Here is a 17,945-nt window from a genome sequence, read left to right as displayed (position 1 = left end):
GGAAAGAAAACAGATGATATGTAAATGATGGGTGTGGCTCTTTACCAATTTAAGCTTTATTTATGGACACAATGTGCATTCCATATAGTCTTCATGTCATTAAACATGATTTTTTCCTTTGATTTTGTTATCCAGTAGATTTTTAAAATGTCAACATCATTCCTGAGTCATGGGCTCTGGAAGCACAAGTCCCAGATTTAGCCTGAAGGCCAGTTTGCAACCAGTAGGCAGTAACTAGGGACATGATGGAGAAGGCACCAGAACCCCTCAGGGTGACTGGGCATCCAGGCACAGGCTTCCTTCACACAAAGGAGCAGCCTCAGTGGGCATCCTGGGACCCACGCAGGACATCTTTCCTTTCCCAACTCCCTTTCCCCATCTCCTGCCTCCTTTCAAAACTCACCTCACCCCTACAGAGTTTGCACTGTATGTGGTTTACTGTTGCCTCCTGAGAAGCCACAGTGAAAGTATGACCTTCTTTTCTTAAGCCCACAGTTGGCTTTTCTGCCATTATTTTAAATTCTTCTGGTATCAGTGTAGAAGGCCATTAATAAGGCACTAACATAGCTGTTTACATGGTTCTGAACCCCAGAAAACCCAATTGAGAATGTTTTCAGTTTTTCATGATCTTGCTAAAATACAAGTTTCCCTGTTTGTGTTCTCTTTGATCTAACAGAGAAAAAAATGGAGATTGCTTTTTTTTGGGCCACAGAGGCAGCACAGGGTACTGGGAGTGGGGACAGTTTTTGACTGGACCCCAGGGAAGAAAGGCCACCGTGGCTTCTTAGCTTTTAGACCTATGTCCTGGGAATCTGCTCTGGAGAGCAGTGTGCAGCCTGCTGAAGGAGATTCTGAGGTTCCCACACCCCTTACTGGCAGGCAACACTGACTCCTAGGACCTACCTCGGGTCACCTAGAACACAACACAGGGCCCCTACTTCCCTAGCCCTCAAGGCAACAAAAGTAAGTGTGGAAAATTATAAAAGGAGGTTAGTGGGAAAAGAAGAAGAAAAGAAAAGAAGGAAGAAAAAGCAAGCGTTAAAAAGAGAAGCTTCTGGGAAAGGCAGGAAAGCAGAAGATGGGAGGGAGGAAGGGATGAAGCAGAGGAGGGGCCAGGAGTGTGGCATTTTCCAACTGTTCACCAGAAGACATTTCAGGCTTTAATGAATGATTAAGGGAAGAGAAGCAGAGGGGAAGGTCTTCATCTCTGAAACCCACTCACAGGAGCCAGCTGGGACTCCTCCTCTCTCCCCAGACATCTAATTCTTGGATTTTAGGTTCAAAAGACTCATCCAGGTGTGAAACAAACAAGATGGGGGCAGGAGGCAGGGGACTCATTCCCTTCCCCCTTCCCCTCATACAGAATTTGACAAGATCCCTCAGTGGGAGGTGGGCAGATGGCCACAGAAAAGAGAACAGTTGTGGGGTATGAAGCTAGCATGTCCCTAAGGTTCACAAATGCAAAGAAACAGGTAGAAAGGACCCCATCTGGAACCCTGGGGGACAAGGGGCTCATAGAAATGCCTGAGTCACAACAAGATGGGGTGGGGGAGATAGGGCAGAGAGAGACTACTACAGATGGATCCAGTGTATCCCTTGCATTTGGTCCCTATCTACTCTCAGTACAAAGGTGCAGATTCCCCAGCCTGCTGCCCCAGACCTCCTGCATTCCTCGCCTTGTCAGCAGACACTATTCTGTACACGAGGCATGAAGAATTGGTGGGGGAGGGGTGGAAAGGTGCTGCAGACACTGGAAATTTCATGAGGAGAAAGTTCCGGAAGAGCTGCACCACCTGCTTGTGCCCAAGGTAAGGACACAGCAATTGGCCGAGAAAAGTGGTAGATGACCCAACAGGTGGGGTCATAGGCACATCCCTGGACCAGCATTAGGCAGACACCAAATGGGAGAGAACCTGCTGCTCCACTGAATATCTTGTGGCACTCAGAATCAGTCCCAGACTGGATGGAGGTGGTGGGGAAGGGAGGGAAGGCCGGTCAAAATCCTGACTGTGACTGAGCTATAAACCCAAAGCCACTCACAAATCACCAAATTGGGCTGTGGTTACTTTAAAATGTCATAGGCTTGTGTCAGAAATTAAGTTTAGTTATAGGAAAGTAAAGTGATATTTTTGCACATCTGAATTGTTGGCTTGTGAAGTTCATGCCTGCTACTCAAGTACTGACTTCTCAAATTCTCCTATAAAAACGGACATCAGCCTTTCTGGCTGGCAAATGCTACGTTCAAGGCACCTTGGCTGCTCACTCATTGCCTGGCCTTCCCAGATCTCACCAGGTTGTCAGAGACCTCCCCTAATAGCCAGATGAGTCAAAGCCACATATTAGGAAATCATCTGCCATCACTGCGGTTAAGGTGCCAGCCCAGGGCCAGCCATTAGTCCCCAATTCTCAGCAACTGAATCCTGCCATTAGCACTTGGGCTAAAGGCTCCCCTGACGTGTCATAAGCTCTGTGCATGGCCAAGGTGAAGGAAATGGAGTCCCGGGTCGGGGCAACAAAGTTACAGTAGCATGTTTCCACACCCTGCTCAGGTCCTTCAGGAAAGAGGCCTTTGAAGGAAGCTTTGTAAGCATTCCTAGGCTGTGAGCTAGCATAAGGGGCCAGAGATCCTGTACAAAAGCAGTGCAGTATTTGGTGCCTTTCTACTCCCAGGTTTGAGTACAAGATAAAGGGCCAGCAAAGGCCTCTGGGAGCTTTTCAGAGCTGGGCAATGACCTGAAGATTGGGGCAGACCTGCTGGCCCAGGCTGGAGTCCACTCCCTAGTGCCCTGCTGAGATCAATTTACTAGAGGCCAATGTGCTGTGAACTAGAGGCAAGAGTCCTGGGTGGAGGTGTTGCTGCAGACACTTGAGATTTTATGAGGTTAATGAGAAGCACACCATCAGGAAGGCCACTCTACCTCCCCTGCCCCTATAATGAGGGAGAAACAAAATCTCAAAAGTGAGATCTCAGGGATTCCTTGGAGGTAGAACCCAGAACCCAAGGGAAATCAATGTAAAGGGAGAGATTCCCACCTCCTACCAGACCACTGTCCTCTGGCAATGGGGAAAGTCTGCTGGATCTCTGAGGAGAAGCTCGAGCAAAAGTTGTGGCAAAGACCTAATTCCTAGGGAAGGCAAGATATATCCACCTTAGGGGCTCCATTGTCCCTTAAAATCATTATGTCAGAGACCTCAGTGAGAGCTTGTTACCTGAACAAAAGAAAATAAACACTTTTCCTCTGCAAAATGCTCAGACATACCACTATCCCTTCTTCTCAGGCAAGTTACACATCTGTGCCAACCAAGTTCAACAAGCCACTCAGGGATGTGTGACAATTTCTCTAACACAAAGCAAGGATGGGGAGATAGCCAAGGAAGCTCTTCTGGATAAGTCCTAATACATTCTGTCTATAAGAGTTGCCCACACTACGACCCAGAGAGATTCAAGTCACAGTAACAATTAGACTTCCCTTTTGGTTTGCTCTGGAAGTTTTTCAGATGTGAGAAATTCTCTGGTTGTCACTGAATTTTTCAAGTATGGATTAGGTTCTCCTTCTTCACAGATACGGTCTGGCCCTAAATTCGGAACAGAAGAAAGAAGCTGCTCTGTGGTTTCTAAGCAGATCCCCTCTGGTATTCTAGAACACGGTTGTTGGGATTTTCTCTGTGGAATCTCAGGTGAAATGGGAGGACAGTAAGGCCGATATGGAGAAGTCACATATTCATTTTTTTCCTCTCTCAAAATGTTTTCCTGACCCTTTCCAAGTTCCTCTGTGGAAACGTCTTCCAGAAAATTCTCAAAGTTCACCACCAACTTGTCAATAAGGTCTCTGGGGGAAGAATATGGTTTTAGAACTCTGTCTTCTTCCATATTCACAGGGTCATCAGATTCCTTCAAATTTATCTTATCCTGAAAAAGAGAAAAGGATACCCCCAATGATCATTTTGGAGCTACACATGAGGTAGTCAATAGGCTTGGGACAACCAATGTCTCACCTCTTGACCAGCCCCCACATTCCTTCCAGAGACCAGAAGTGATGGCCAATCACCTCCATATGCCCTTCCATAAGAGCATGGCAACACTGGCCCATTTCCTGAGAATGGCATGAGGTATTCCATTTTTTTCTCATAGAGAGCTCGAGACTATTTGCCACACAATCTTAAGTTCACAAAACTACAGTTCAGATGGGAACATCAAAATTAGAACTCTTACAGATGCAAAAACTACAATCATGAAGACAAATGACTTGCCCAACATCATCAGAAAAATCAAAGGCGGCCTCCTAGGCAGAGGCAGTGTCTTTAACATCTTTGTATACAGAGTCTAGCTCAATGCCTGGCATTCAGTGAGTAATATATGCCTGCCATGGAGGCCAGCCCTATGTTACTCAAAAAGCATTTTCGAGGCACCTGGATGGCTTAGTTGGTTAAGCGTCCAACTCTTGATCTCAGCTCAGGCAATGATGCCAGCATTGTGGGATCGAGCCCCTTACTGGAGCCTGCTTGGGATTCCTCCTCTTCCTCCCTCTGCCCCTTCCTCTATCTCTCTCTCTCTCAAAATAAATAACTTTTTTTAAATAAATGAACACTTTAGACATCTGACAATACTGCCTATAAATCTGTTTACTCTCTTCATAACTTTTAATAAGCAGCAAATAAGGTAATACATAGCTGATATAGGAGAGAAGAAAACAGAAATAACACAAATAACAAAAATTTAAATAAGTAAATAAAAATGTCCATGTTTAAAAAAGATTTCTGAGTTGAAACAAGTGCTAATACTAAAAATTCCAGCATCAAGCAATACTAGAAACAGTCTTTAATACAAATTTAAAGGTGATATTTGACACAGCTTGTTTTTACTTAACTAAGAAATTACACCTTAGAACTTTCAAAAGAGTTTTCGATTTAAAAACTTATGAAACTTGGAGCACCTGGGTGGCTCGGTCAGTTAAGTATCCCACCTCAGCTCAGGTCATGATCTCATAGTTCATGTAAACCCTGTAAAATCTCAGCCCAGGACTCTTCCTAACCTCCATCACTCTTCGTTGTCTTTTACAACCAGCCTCCTCAATGATTGCTTAACAAAGACAGGACTGTTTACCTTGAAATCATCTCCACGCCATGTGGCTATGCTACTTTCAGCAGGGTTGGGGACATCGGGCCAACAGAGGTGCTTCAATCTGCTAATAATATTTTAAAACAGGAAGTGAGTTAAAGAAGTATATTACTCACACTGCATGGCTATGCCAAAAGGATGGAGCTTTGCTATAGGGAGTTGTGTGTCTCCCTAATAAATAAGGTCAAGCTTCTGACCTCCTGACAGAAACTGGGAAAACAAAGTAACCTGGGGAGTGAAACTTCAAGTCATCAATGGGATGTGATGGAAAGACACCTTTCTTACCCTCTCCTGCCCTTCATCTCCACCCCGGATCTTGATGCTGAAAATCACACCATCACAGAACCATGTCTTTGAGATATATTCTCCAGGAAAGGTAACACTCAAAGCCTTATAAGGTACCCATACTTTAGTACAGTGATTCTCAAAGTGGGGTACCATCCAGCAGCAGTAGCAGCAGCAGCATTACCTGGGAGCTTGTTACACATGCAACACGTACAAGAATTTGGCTGCTGACCTGGTTTCTACCTATGGTTGGAAAATGAGGTTGACATTCACTTAACCATAACTAAGCATAGCTGCTTGGCAGAGAAGGCCCCAAATTGCACAATTCTGGAGAGACAGGTCGACGAGAGAGGGAGCTCTTGACCAGCATGACAGTATGAGGCTGTCTGTGGAGAGAAAGCCCATGACCCTAAGGATGAGTTTCCTTTCCCATAGTGGCAAGGACAGGCAGGACAAATGCCCCTGTAGCCAGCCCTCCAACACTGCACCATGAGCAAGGAACAAGTCTGTGCTGGGCACACTACTGGGTAGTAATCTAATTCTATGGGTACACTCCCTGGTCTGCCTGGGAGAGAAGCTAGTGGCCTTCAGCCCTCTTGCTGCTGCCAGATGCTGAGAGAAAGGACCTTCTCCCTAATTTTAGTCTCAGATGCCAAATACAGAAGATAAAGCCTGTGGGGCAACTGGCAATCCCTTGGCCTAAGCCTGGTGTATGGGGCTGTGGGGGTGAGAGTCCTCTTGTTTGGTCAGAATTCTGATGAGCTATAGGGTGTAACATATAATAAACTCCATAAATATATGCCAAGTTAATAAATGAAACAACACCCCCTTAATGACAGAGAACCCTCTTCCACCCATGATGCCTTCCACCCCTTTCTGTTGCCTATAACGCCCATGCTGTTGCCTATAAACTCACTTGGGCTTTTTGAGACCATATGCCACTGACAAGATGATGAGAATAAGAAGGCCACCTCCAACCAGAGAAGTTATAAGGAAAATCTCAAGGATACCTTTGGGAATAGGAGAACAAATGTCAGTTAAAGTCCTCACTTTCTTAACAAATACCAAAGAGTAACTTTTTATTCTAGTAGCTTAAGCAACACATTACTTATGAGTTTTCTTTCAATTCAATTGAATTTTAATTTATTCATTAAAAAAAACCCTGGTATTTATGGCTCCTCATCCAGTTCTCTTCTGTCTGAATAATAGTGACAGATATTATGTTCACAAGGTTCAGTCTCCAACCTTTTTAATTCAGTACATATTTATGAGCACTTACCATTTGCCAAACACTGTTCTGGGTAATAAAATAAACAGCAATAAGCAAGAAATACAAGATCTCTACTCTCATGGAGCCTACGTTCTGGTAGGAGGATTCAGACAATAAAAAAAGATTATTTCAGATATAATAGGATATTAGACTGTATCCAAGGTAAGGTTGAAGAAAAGTTAGTAACTTTAGATAGGGTGGCAAAGGAAGACTTCTCTGAGAGGTAAAATTTGAGTTAGTGTTAATAATGAGAAGAAACTGGCCATGCAACAATATGGAGAAAGCATTTCTGGCAAAAGGAACAGTAGATGCAAAAGCCGCAAAGCAGAAAGAAGTTAACACAGACAGAAGCAGAAAGTTGTAGGAGATGAAGTCAGTAAACAACAGATTGTGAAGGATCCTAAAAGCTATGGGTAGGAGTTTGAATTTTACTTAAAATACAACAGAAGCCACAGGTGGGTTTCAAGCAGGAGTCTAGGGTTTTAAACTCTGGCTGGTGTGTGGAGAGTAGACTGTACAGGAACAGAGACAGAAGGAAGGAGATTTGTAATGTGTAGACAAGTGTAAGAAACATCGACACTCCAAGGCAGGCTCTTGCCTTAAATTTGACCCATGGAGAAAATTCTAGCAGATAATGCAATTTGTGCCCAGTGTTGTGAAAATAAAACAGCATTTTTAAAAGACTCTAAAGAACAATATCAAAAACCTCCAAAAAGGCAGTGTTAGTCCATAAAAATAGAACGTGTTGTGTAAAAACACAATCCCATATTCGTATTTTCCAGAGGCATAAATATATTTTTATTCTTTTAACCATGTAATGAGCAAGAGGTTTTCAAGAGTACTTAAACCAGACTATTTTTCACTTTTACTGTAAAAATTGGCAATGTCCTTTCACTTTTAATGTAAATAATTCTTAAAACAATTCGAATATATCAAATCAAATCTCTTTCCCTCAAAGACTTGAGAAAATTAAAATATTTCTGTTTCTCCCATTCCCCTTTCTTCTTGATCTCTCTTCTCATTTCATCTTCTTTTCCTCTTGAATATTTCCCATAACCATCATATAACACTATATAGCATTTTATATTTTGTTATTTATTACATTTTTCTTGCTATTTTTCTAATCTAAAAACTAATAAACAGAACATGTCATGTATGTTTTTACTCAAAAATCTTCACAAAGGATAGAGGTTAAGTTACTTCCTGTGGGCCAGTGGTGCTTGTTCAACCAAGGTTTTCCCTCTAAGGCCCCATTGTGCAGTAACCTGTGACACAGAGAAACTGGTGACTATGAACTTGGACAGCCTTGAAGCAGGAGCTTGTTTGGACTGAGAGTAAAGTTGGCATTAACTTGATCTCTTCACCTCAAGATAATAGGGGGCTATCCATTAGGAAGGAGCAAAATGACCACTCTTTTTCAATTCAGCTCTCAATGTGCCTGCTCTCCCTATTCTCTCCTCACACATACACCTTCCAGGAAGGCCAGTGAGCCACAGGGTAGATGGTTCTTCTATGTACCACCCTTTCATTTGGCTTCCCCCTGCCTTTGGAAAACATCATCACTAACTGGCCTAAGGGAAATGCCAAGGGGAATTATCCAAGGCTTGAAGGAAATACTCACTAATTGACAATGTCTTGAAGTTTATTGTGGTGCCATTGATCCCCCCAGCACTGGTGCTGGCCATGACTTGAAGACTATAAGAGGTCTTTCGTGTTAGGGACTCCAGATCGTACTGCAGGATGTTGGAGTTAACTGTCTTGGCTAAAGGAAAAAGATGGAAGTCAAATGCCAGAGCCAAGGCCAAGTAAAAAAAATGCCAGATCCAAGACCAAGCAGTGAAATAAGAGCACTGGAACCTGTACCTCTAAGCCAGCCCATCTCATACCCCAATCCCTCTATCCATGTTGTGCTTAAAATTAGCCTATAAAGATAGATCAAGGACCTAAACATAAGAGCTAATATTATAAAACTCTTAGAAGACAAACACAGGGTAAACGGTGGCCTTGAATTTGCCCTTGGTTTCTTAGATATGATACCAAACACATAAACAACAAAAGAAAATAGATTAATCTGGACTTCACCAAAATAAAAGCTTTTGTGCATCAAAAGACATTATCAAGAAAGTGAAAAGACAACCCACAGAATGGGAATATATGCAAATCACAGATTTTATAAGGAACTTCTATTGAGAATATATATTTAAAAACTCTTAGGACTCAACAACTGAAAGGCAAACAACCCAATTTAAAAATGGTCTGGGGCGCCTGGGTGGCTCAGTCGGTTAAGCGTCCGACTTCAGCTCAGGTTGTGATCTCGCGGTCTGTGGGTTCGAGCTTCACGTCGGGCTCTGTGCTGACAGCTCAGAGCCTGAAGCCTGTTTCAGATTCTGTGTCTCCCTCTCTCTGACCCTCCCCTGTTCATGCTCTGTCTCTCCCTGTCTCAAAAATAAAGGTTAAAAAATAAATAAATAAATAAATAAATAAATAAATAATAAAAATGGTCCAAAAAAATTGAAGACTTTCTCAAAGAAGATCCTCAAATGACCAATTAGCACATGCAAAGATGCTCAGCATCATTAGGTATTAGGGAAATGCAAATCAAAATCACACTGAGAAACCATTTCATGCCCACAAGGATAGCCATAATAATCTTTTTTAACATAAAATAAGTGTTGGTAAGAATGTGGAAAAATTGGAATTATCAGACTTTGCTGGTGGGCACGTAAAATGGGGCAGCCTCTATGGAAAACAGTTCAGTGGTTTCTCAAAATGTTAAGCCCAAATTACCATATGACCCAGAAATTCCACTCCTAGGTATATGCCCCAAAGAATTAAAAGCAGAGAACTCAAACAGGTATTTGCACACAGATATTCATAGTAGCATTAATTACAGTGGCCAAAAGGTGGAAACAACCCAAATGCCCATCAACTGATGAATGGATAAATAAAATGTGGGATATCCACATAATAGAATATTCTTTAGCTATAAAAAGGAATGAGATACTAATACAAGCTACAGGATGGATAAACTTTGAAAACAATATGCTAAGTAAAAGAAGCCAGGTAAAAGAAGCCTCATACTCTATGATCCCATTTGTATGAAATAGCCAGAATAGGTAAATAAAAAAGACAGAAAACAATTTTGTGGTTTCCAGAGACTGTGGAAAGAAGACAATGCCAAGACACTGATTAATGGCTACCAGGTTTCTTTTTGGCATGGAAACAGGTAGAGATGATGGTCACACATCATTATCAGCATACTCAATGCCACTAAAGTATGCATTTTCAAATGTTTTAAGTGGTGAGTTTTATGTTATATGTATTTTGCCATAATAAAAAAATTTGCCTAATTTTAGGAATCCATGCCCATCCCTAGGAAATCAGGAGATAGTCTGGATTCAAGGAAAAAAGTATGACTTGGCAGTGGGCAGTAGGAGTCAGGATAAAGGGTCCTGCACCGAGCTAAGTGTCACTACTCTACTCTTTGATCCAAGCACACAAGTCCATTCCAGACTAATGATGGTGAAGCTCCCAGGAGGCCCACTTGTTCACAGCCTAACGAGGACATATTATATCAACTCCTGTGGTTCCTACAAGACTGTCACTTCACTCTCATTTGACTCCAAAAAACTCAAGAGATAGGTACTCTTGGCCTCATTATCAGAGATTCTCAAAGAAGCTAAGTGACTCATGCAAGATTATAGGGCACCAACCCCTAAGGCAGGTCTATCCATAGCATGTTTGGGTTTTAGGGAGTTTCCAACTTGGCTATAAGCACACTTACAGAATTCTTTTCCATCTCCAGCTTGGTAAAATATGGTGTAGTTGGTGATGAAACCATTTCTTTGACTCTTGGGAATCTCTTTCCATGTGATTGTGACTGTCTTCACACCAATGTTGTCCGTCTGGGTCACAGGACCTGCTGACGGAACTTTACAGGACAGGGATAAAAACAATAAACACTGAATCACAGTGGAGTAGATCCTTTCCCCACAAAGGCTCTGGCTAGTACTGAAAGCGAAATCAGTGCTGGAGGTGGGAGGTAGGAGCAAAGTAGGTAAATGATGAATCATCTTGTTTGGGAACACTGTTTTCTGGAATTATCCATCTCGAACAGAAGAAAAGCAGGGTCAGAGGCCTGCAAAAACAGTACTTTCTTATGGCTCTCACTCTCATTTTGCATTCAGTTTCTACTCATATCTGTAATAGCTATCATCAAATATAGGTGAAGGATATGCCCCCATGGGCTACCTTTGAGTGACAGGATGTGTTTTCTAACGTGGAGGAGGTTAACTTCCAAAAGATAAAGTCTGAGAAGTTCACCAGTAAAACCCTTGATTACAATTACACAATTAAAAGTAATTTTTTAGCATCTCCAACTTATGATTAACTCTGCAAAGTCCCTAACCCGGTCTTAGCTAAATGTTATTCTGCCTACAGGGCTATTTACACAAAGTTTCTTTGTGAATTTGCACAAATTATTTCAACTCTCTGGGCCTTGATTTTCCATTTATTAAATGAGGGGCCTGGACTTGATGATCTCTAACTTCTAGTCCACCTTTGAAATTCAGTGGATCTACAACTTGACCACATTGTGTCAAGCATATATAGCTTACCAGAAGCTGAATGAAGGTGCAGCACAGCTAAACACTAAGGCAACTGTGAATGAGCTACAGACATCCACAGCCTTGTCTGAATGTTGGATAGCACCCCCCACTCAGTGTTTCCTTGCCCCACAGGGCCTTTTCATACATACTGCCTTCTCTGACATAAGCCTGGATGGAAAATGGCTTGCCCACTCGATCTTGCAACACTGGATACACAGAGATGTTATAGCACCAGAAAGGTTTTAATTCATCTGTAAATAAGAAAGAAAGACAGAAAACAAGCCTTACTTCAGGGCATGGCAAAGGAGAAGAACCACTAAACCAACTTACCACTACAACTTACTAAAGATGCTCTATTTCTGTACATTTTCCACATCTGGAAAATAAGGAGGTTAGGTTGGATGGTCTCCAATGTCTATGCTAGTTCTAAAATAGAACTTTTAAAATTAATTCTAAGAACCAAGTCTGCACCAGTGTGATAAAATGACAGAGACATCCAGGAAGGGAAAAGAAATCCGTCCCTCCTCCATCATGGATTTTGATACCTGATTTGGTAGCAATGCAGAAAAAAACTGAATCCTTCTGTTAACAGCACATCACCTGGTGAACTCAGATACCATTAATTCTAGCTCCTCTGTCTTCCTGCATCCCTGCATGAGTATAAATAAATCCTTATATGAGTGCTATTAAGTATTAATAAATGGCTGGACTGACAGGATTAGGAGGGTAAAGCCTCACTTATCTGTGATCAGTGTTTGTTGGGATGGGATATAAACTCTAATGTTATCCCCATGATCGAGACATCAGGAAGGGCTCTCGATGGTGGTGTTAACATGGTGTTTTCCACCTGGAAACAGGCCAGATACCTGGTGTGATACCCATGACTTCCCAACACAGCCTCACTGGGAAATGGCAAGAATGTCACTTCACTAAGCTTGCACTAGCTTTGTCAAATGCTATTAACCACACCTACAGCTTTAACGTCAAAGTTAAAGATTTTAAAACTGATGGAAATGAAACTGAATCCCACAAAGAGGGAACTTATACGGTTCATAATTGCTACCTTGCTTAATTGTCCAGTTTGTAGCCTGAGACACAGATTCCCAGGAAAAAGTGGAGGGCTCTGAGTCCAAATCTGGAAACCACTCAACCATCCATGTGTCTACCTCTGGAGCAGAGCTTCGCCACTCCACCACCAGCTGGTCCTGAGTGAGGCAGGCCTGCATGGCCTCAATGCACTGAAATGCTAAGAGAGGAGAAAAAGAAGAAAGAAAGCTGCCCAACTCATTCTCCAAATGCACCAACCACACTGGCATCCATTCACTGCCCAAATTGTAAAGAAGATCAAAGTTCAGGATCTCCACTGCAGCCTCCCTTAATGGTGCTGTTTCCACCCTTTTGATTGTATCTCTTTTCTTTACCCCCAACTTTGATGTAAGTACCTTCTTAATTTTTCCTTATCTCTGACAAAATTTACCTGTTTCCAAGAAAGGATCTCACTAGAGTTGCTGACTCAAAAGACTCACCTTCCACAGGTGCCTCTGCAAATAAAAGGAAAGCAAGCCTGAGACAAAGAATGAATCTCTAAAGACAGAATTTCAGGCACCAGGAATTCTATGGCTGGGAGCTGGGGACCCTAATATCATACCAGGGAGGTGGCTTCAAATTTCAACTGTCTAGGCTAACCCCACACAACCTGCCTATGGATTCCTCTTCATAGGGCAGTAAGAATTGTATCTGTACCAGAAAGATGCAGACACACTCATTCAAAGCCCCTAGGTACGGACCGATATGCCAATGACAACATTTTCTGCAAGCCCAACAAAAAACTCATGTCTGGATAAGGGCAAGGAGGATTCCTTTAATAGAAAAGTTGAACATGTGACTTCAAATACAATAGCTAGGATTTCATTAGAATCAGAGAGCTATCTTATTGAAAATTTTCTAAATAAGCAAAGAGAGGAGAACTACTAGAGGTACAGTATGGCAGAGAAGGGGTGGGGCTCAGAAGATCACAGGATGTGGCTCTCCCCTCTCCTCCACTTCTTATCACCCACAACACACCTGAAGCTTCAAAACTGGAACAGAAAATATGCTTAAATGAACACCAAAGACAATCTTGGATAAAGGCAGAAAAGGAGGCAGTGTCCCTTAAAAAAAATAAATAAATAAAAGAGCCTTCTGAAGCTAGAAGCCTAGGCCAAATGTAGGAATTTGATGTGGCATCTGGGGTATTGAATCCTGCTATTTCTAGGCAACAAGCCCCATGAGGCTGTGTTCATATTTAGGAACCTCTGTTCTTGAAGGCCAAAGTTCATGAATCCTTTTCCCAAACTGGGCCTTTATGAGACACTCCAGCTGCTAGTCCCATAAGCAAGGCCAGGTAATTTGTCACCCTGAAAGGGTCAGGAAGGGCAAATGAGGCATGAAGAAAATGTGAAGCTGGAGTGAGGACAGGGGCCTGAGCATTAAGCCCTCGTGACGCCTAGAGCTCCTGTCACTCCCACCTCCTACCCCTTCATCCCTGCTCATAGCCTGTACGCATCCTCAGTTACCATTGAAGTCAGGCCAAAAGGCATTCTTAGAGCATCTGGAACCCTCCCCAGCCTCTTGTAGCAGATAATGTTCATGCTCTCTGATCTTCTCAATTCCTTCTTACTGTTTTTGTGTATTTTTCTTGGTTGGAAGAACTTTGTAATATAACTCATACTCCAGAGTCCCCTTGCAAGGTCATGCTGGAACCGCCCTCCCCAAGATGTTTATTACAGATTTTACCTGTTATGGCTTGAACTGTGTCCCCCAAAAAAGATATCCTCAGAATGCAACCGCAGAATCCAAGTACCGCAGAATGCCACCTTATCAAGAAATCAGGTTGTTGCAGATGTTAATAGTTAAGATGGTAGGTCCTTAACCCAGTATGACTGGTGTCCTCATAAGAAAAGTGGAATTTGGACACACAAAGAGACAGAGGAAGCTGGCCCTGTGAAGACCAGGCAGAGAGTGAAGTTATGCTGTCACAAGCCAAGGAATGCCTAGAGCTTACCAAAAGCAGGAAGAAGGAAGGAAGGAACTCCCCTAGATGGTTCTGAAAAAGCATAGCCCCATCAACACCTTGGTTTCAGATTTCTAGCCCCCAGAACAATGGGATAATAAATTTCTGTTGTTTGAAGCCACTCAGTCTGGTACATTTCTATAGCAGCCCTGGGAAGAACACACTGCACCTTTGGCCTGGCCTTCCCTTCCCTGACATTGCTTCCTTCACTGCCTTTTCTGGTCTCCCTGGAGGCAGTTTCTCAGTAATTACTTGCACACAAATCTTAACCTGAAGACAGGAGTGAGTGTTGATTCCTAAGCCCACACCTTTCTTTACCAACACTGGCTATCAGAGGAACAGGAGTCAGGTCGAAAGAGCCAAATATGCTGCAGGGAAGAAGAGAACAGCCCAGGCTCTGGGCCACAAGAGTGTGGAAAAGGTTCAATTAAGCCATAAGTCAACCTTCAAAGGGCCTGGGTAGTGTCAAAGGGTGCTGAAAGAGAAGTTTCCTAATCATCACTCTGCTGTATGTATACTAATTGCTGAATCCTTCCATTATTCACCAAGAACTTTTGAGCACTTTCTCCAAATACACCATACCCCCAGGAGCAGGAGAAAATCCATATTCTTCTGGGGAGAGGGGGAAGGGGCTTTGACCACTAATACCTTTAAGTTCTTGTCGTTTGCATGAAAGCAGTCACTGTGGGCCATCACATATAGTCCTCAGGTGCTATGGTGCCTCACCTTAGCCAGCTGTCCTAGCCTATCCTCAGCTCTTCCCCAAGAGTTCAACCTCCTTCTGACTCCCCACCACAAAATGGCTGTGCTCTTCTGGGCCCTGCCTCAGATCACGCCAGAGCCACCTGCTGGCTAAGGTCTTTTAAAACCCAGAGGATGATCAGACCAGATGGAACCTGAAGGTGTATCTATTCCAAACCCTTATTAAACATGGTAAAATGGAGTCCCACAGAGGTAAATAACCAGTTCAGTGTCAAACAGCATCAAATCCAAGGTTCTGAATAAAGCATATTATATAAATTTGGATCGTGGAGACCTGTGTTTGAATTCCACCTGAGAAACCATGGGCAGATTCCTAAGCTCTCCCGAATCTCAGCTTCATCGTCTATGAAATGATTCCACAGCATCTACCTCATGGGTCATTTCAAGGCTAACATTAAACTGACCTATGTCATCTTATCACAATGCCTAAAATATACTAACAGTATATGATAATTATACTTAAAGATTGTTATAGTTATTACAATTAAAACTATTCTCTACTTGACTCCATTTTATTAAATAAAATTCTGTAAAGCATTACTTTCTTATATGTCTAAAACAGGGGTCTTTATACTTTCTCTGTAAGAAGCCCAATAGTAAATATTTTAGGTTTTATAGTACACATGGTCTTTGTCACAACTATTCTACTCTATCACTGTTTCTTTTATTTTTTTAATTTTTTTTTAACATTTATTTATTTTTTGAGACAGAGAGAGACAGAGCATGAACGGAGGAGGGTCAGAGAGAGAGGGAAACACAGAATCCGAAACAGGCTCCAGGCTCTGAGCTGTCAGCACAGAGCCCGATGCAGGGCTTGAACTCACCAACCGCGAGATCATGACCTGAGCTGAAGTCGGACGCTTAACCGACTGAGCCACCCAGGCGCCCCATATCACTGTTTCACAAAAGGTGATACAAGGAAATGTAAACAAATAGGTGTGGCTGTGCTCCCATAAAACTTTATTTACAAAAACAGGTGCCAGGCCAAGTTTGGTCCACAAGCTGTAGCTTGCCTACATCTGGTCTAGGATCATTATAACTAACGATCACACCAATGCTTCTGACACAAATCAAGTACCTTCAGAATTGGGAAAAATAAACAACAAACCCTATGGGAATTTAGCTAAAATATATTTCATAGTATTTGTGAAGTTGATAATCCATGTCTAATAAAAATTTAATGAGAAATTGTATTAACAATGACAATAATAGTAATTAGCATTAAATAAAGCATTTTATTTTTTAAAATGTTTATTTTGGGGCGCCTGGGTGGCTCAGTCGGTTATGCATCCAACTTCGGCTCGGGTCACGATCTCACGGCTCTTGAGTTCGAGCCCCGCGTCGGCCTCTGTGCTGACAGCTCAGAGCCTGGAGCCTGCTTTGGGTTCTGGGTCTCCCTCTCTCTCTGCTCTTGCCCTGCTCACACTCTGTCTCTCAAAAAGTGAATAAACATTAAAAAATATTTAAAAAAATAAAAATAAATAAAATGTTTATTATTTTTTAGGGAGAGAGAGCAGAGGACAGGCAGAGGAGAGAGAGAGAGAGAAAGAGAGAGAGAGAGAAAGAGAGAGAAAGAGAGAGAGAGAGAGAGAGAGAGAGAGAGAGAGAGAATATCCCAAGAAGGTTCCTCGCTGTCAGCTTGAACCGTGAGATCATGACCTGAGCCAAAACCAAGAGTTGCATGCTTAACTGACTGAGTCACCCAGGTGCCCCTAGGCAAAGCATTTTATTTTATTTTAAATATTTATCTTTTTTATGAATATAATTTATTGTCAAATTGGCTTACATACAACACCCAGTGCTCATCCCAGCAAGTGCCCTCCTCAATGCCCATTACCCATTTTCTCTCTTCTCCACACCCCCATCCACTCTTAGTTTGTTCTCTGTATTTAATAGTCTCTTGTGGTTTGCCTTCCTCCTTCTCTGTTTGTACCTATTTTTTTTCCCCTTCCTTTCCCCCATGGTCTTCTGTTCAGTTTCTCAAGATCCACATACGAGTGAAAACATGTATCTGTCCTTCTCTGACTGAATTTGCAGCAGCGTAGATGGAACTGGAAGGTATAATGTTTATTTATCTTTGAGACACAGAGAGACACACAGACAGAGTGAGGGGGGGGAAGGGCAGAGATAGAGGGAGACACAGAATCCGAAGCAGGCTCCAGGCTCTGAGCTGTCAGCACAGAGCCCAACGTGGGGCTCAAACTCACGAACTGTGAGATCATGACCTGAGCCAAAGTCAGACACTTAACTGACTGAGCCACCCAGGCACCCCTAGGCAAAGCATTTTAAATATACAATCTCATTTCATCATCACAACAGCTCTATGAAGTAGGTGTTACAATAAAATAACTCCATTTTACAAGCAGCTAAGGTTTAGAGTTTAGATAACATGCGCAAGGTTTGCAGTGCCTAGATATTGTAGTGAAAAAGTAAAGATATAACTAAAGGGCTGTTGGACTCCCAAGCCTAGGTTTGTATCCCCTATTCTTTACTGCCTTCCACTCCAGGGCAACACCAAGAAATTGGGATTACTATGCAGCAGTACCTCTATTAACAAAGAATGTTTATTCAATGACACATGCATTTGTCAGAAATCTCATCACTAGGAGTATTAGATAGGTAGTAGATAGATAGTATCTTGGAAACTAGGATTCCAGGAACTAAGAATGGTGGGGAATGATATTAAATACTAAAATAATGTCAAGTGTAGCTCAAATGTCATGTGTACAACTGACCCTTGAACAACATGGGGGATCAGGGGCACCAACCCCCTGAGAAGTTGAAAATCTATGTATAACTTTTGACTCTCTCAAAACTTAACTACTAATAGTCTACTGTTGACTGGAAGCC

The 17,945-nt window shown here is 42.5% G+C and overlaps 1 protein-coding gene across 3 annotated transcripts in view; it reads right to left on the bottom strand.

Annotated features, from left to right (window-relative positions):
* The window catches only part of IL31RA (interleukin 31 receptor A), a 46,911-nt gene that overhangs the window by 4,787 nt on the left and 24,179 nt on the right, over window positions 1–17,945 (bottom strand). Inside the window, exons 7-14 of one of the 3 annotated variants that reach the window (XM_053223037.1) lie at window positions 12,345–12,527; window positions 11,431–11,532; window positions 10,459–10,605; window positions 8,296–8,436; window positions 6,321–6,414; window positions 5,105–5,186; window positions 3,757–3,910; window positions 2,136–3,576 (exon numbers count right to left, since the gene is read on the bottom strand). In XM_053223037.1, coding sequence (XP_053079012.1) covers window positions 3,461–3,576; window positions 3,757–3,910; window positions 5,105–5,186; window positions 6,321–6,414; window positions 8,296–8,436; window positions 10,459–10,605; window positions 11,431–11,532; window positions 12,345–12,527 — 1,019 coding nt within the window. In that variant the 3' untranslated portion in view covers window positions 2,136–3,460. Of the gene's footprint in view, window positions 1–2,135; window positions 3,911–5,104; window positions 5,187–6,320; window positions 6,415–8,295; window positions 8,437–10,458; window positions 10,606–11,430; window positions 11,533–12,344; window positions 12,528–17,945 lie in introns of all 3 variants that reach the window. The other 2 variants (XM_053223035.1, XM_027036721.2) reach the window with 2 other exon arrangements.

Source organism: Acinonyx jubatus, chromosome A1, assembly GCF_027475565.1.
Source record: "Acinonyx jubatus isolate Ajub_Pintada_27869175 chromosome A1, VMU_Ajub_asm_v1.0, whole genome shotgun sequence".
NCBI classification, from domain to species: Eukaryota; Metazoa; Chordata; class Mammalia; order Carnivora; family Felidae; genus Acinonyx; species Acinonyx jubatus.
Note: the sequence above shows the minus strand (reverse complement) of the source record. Positions and strands in the feature narration are given on the sequence as shown.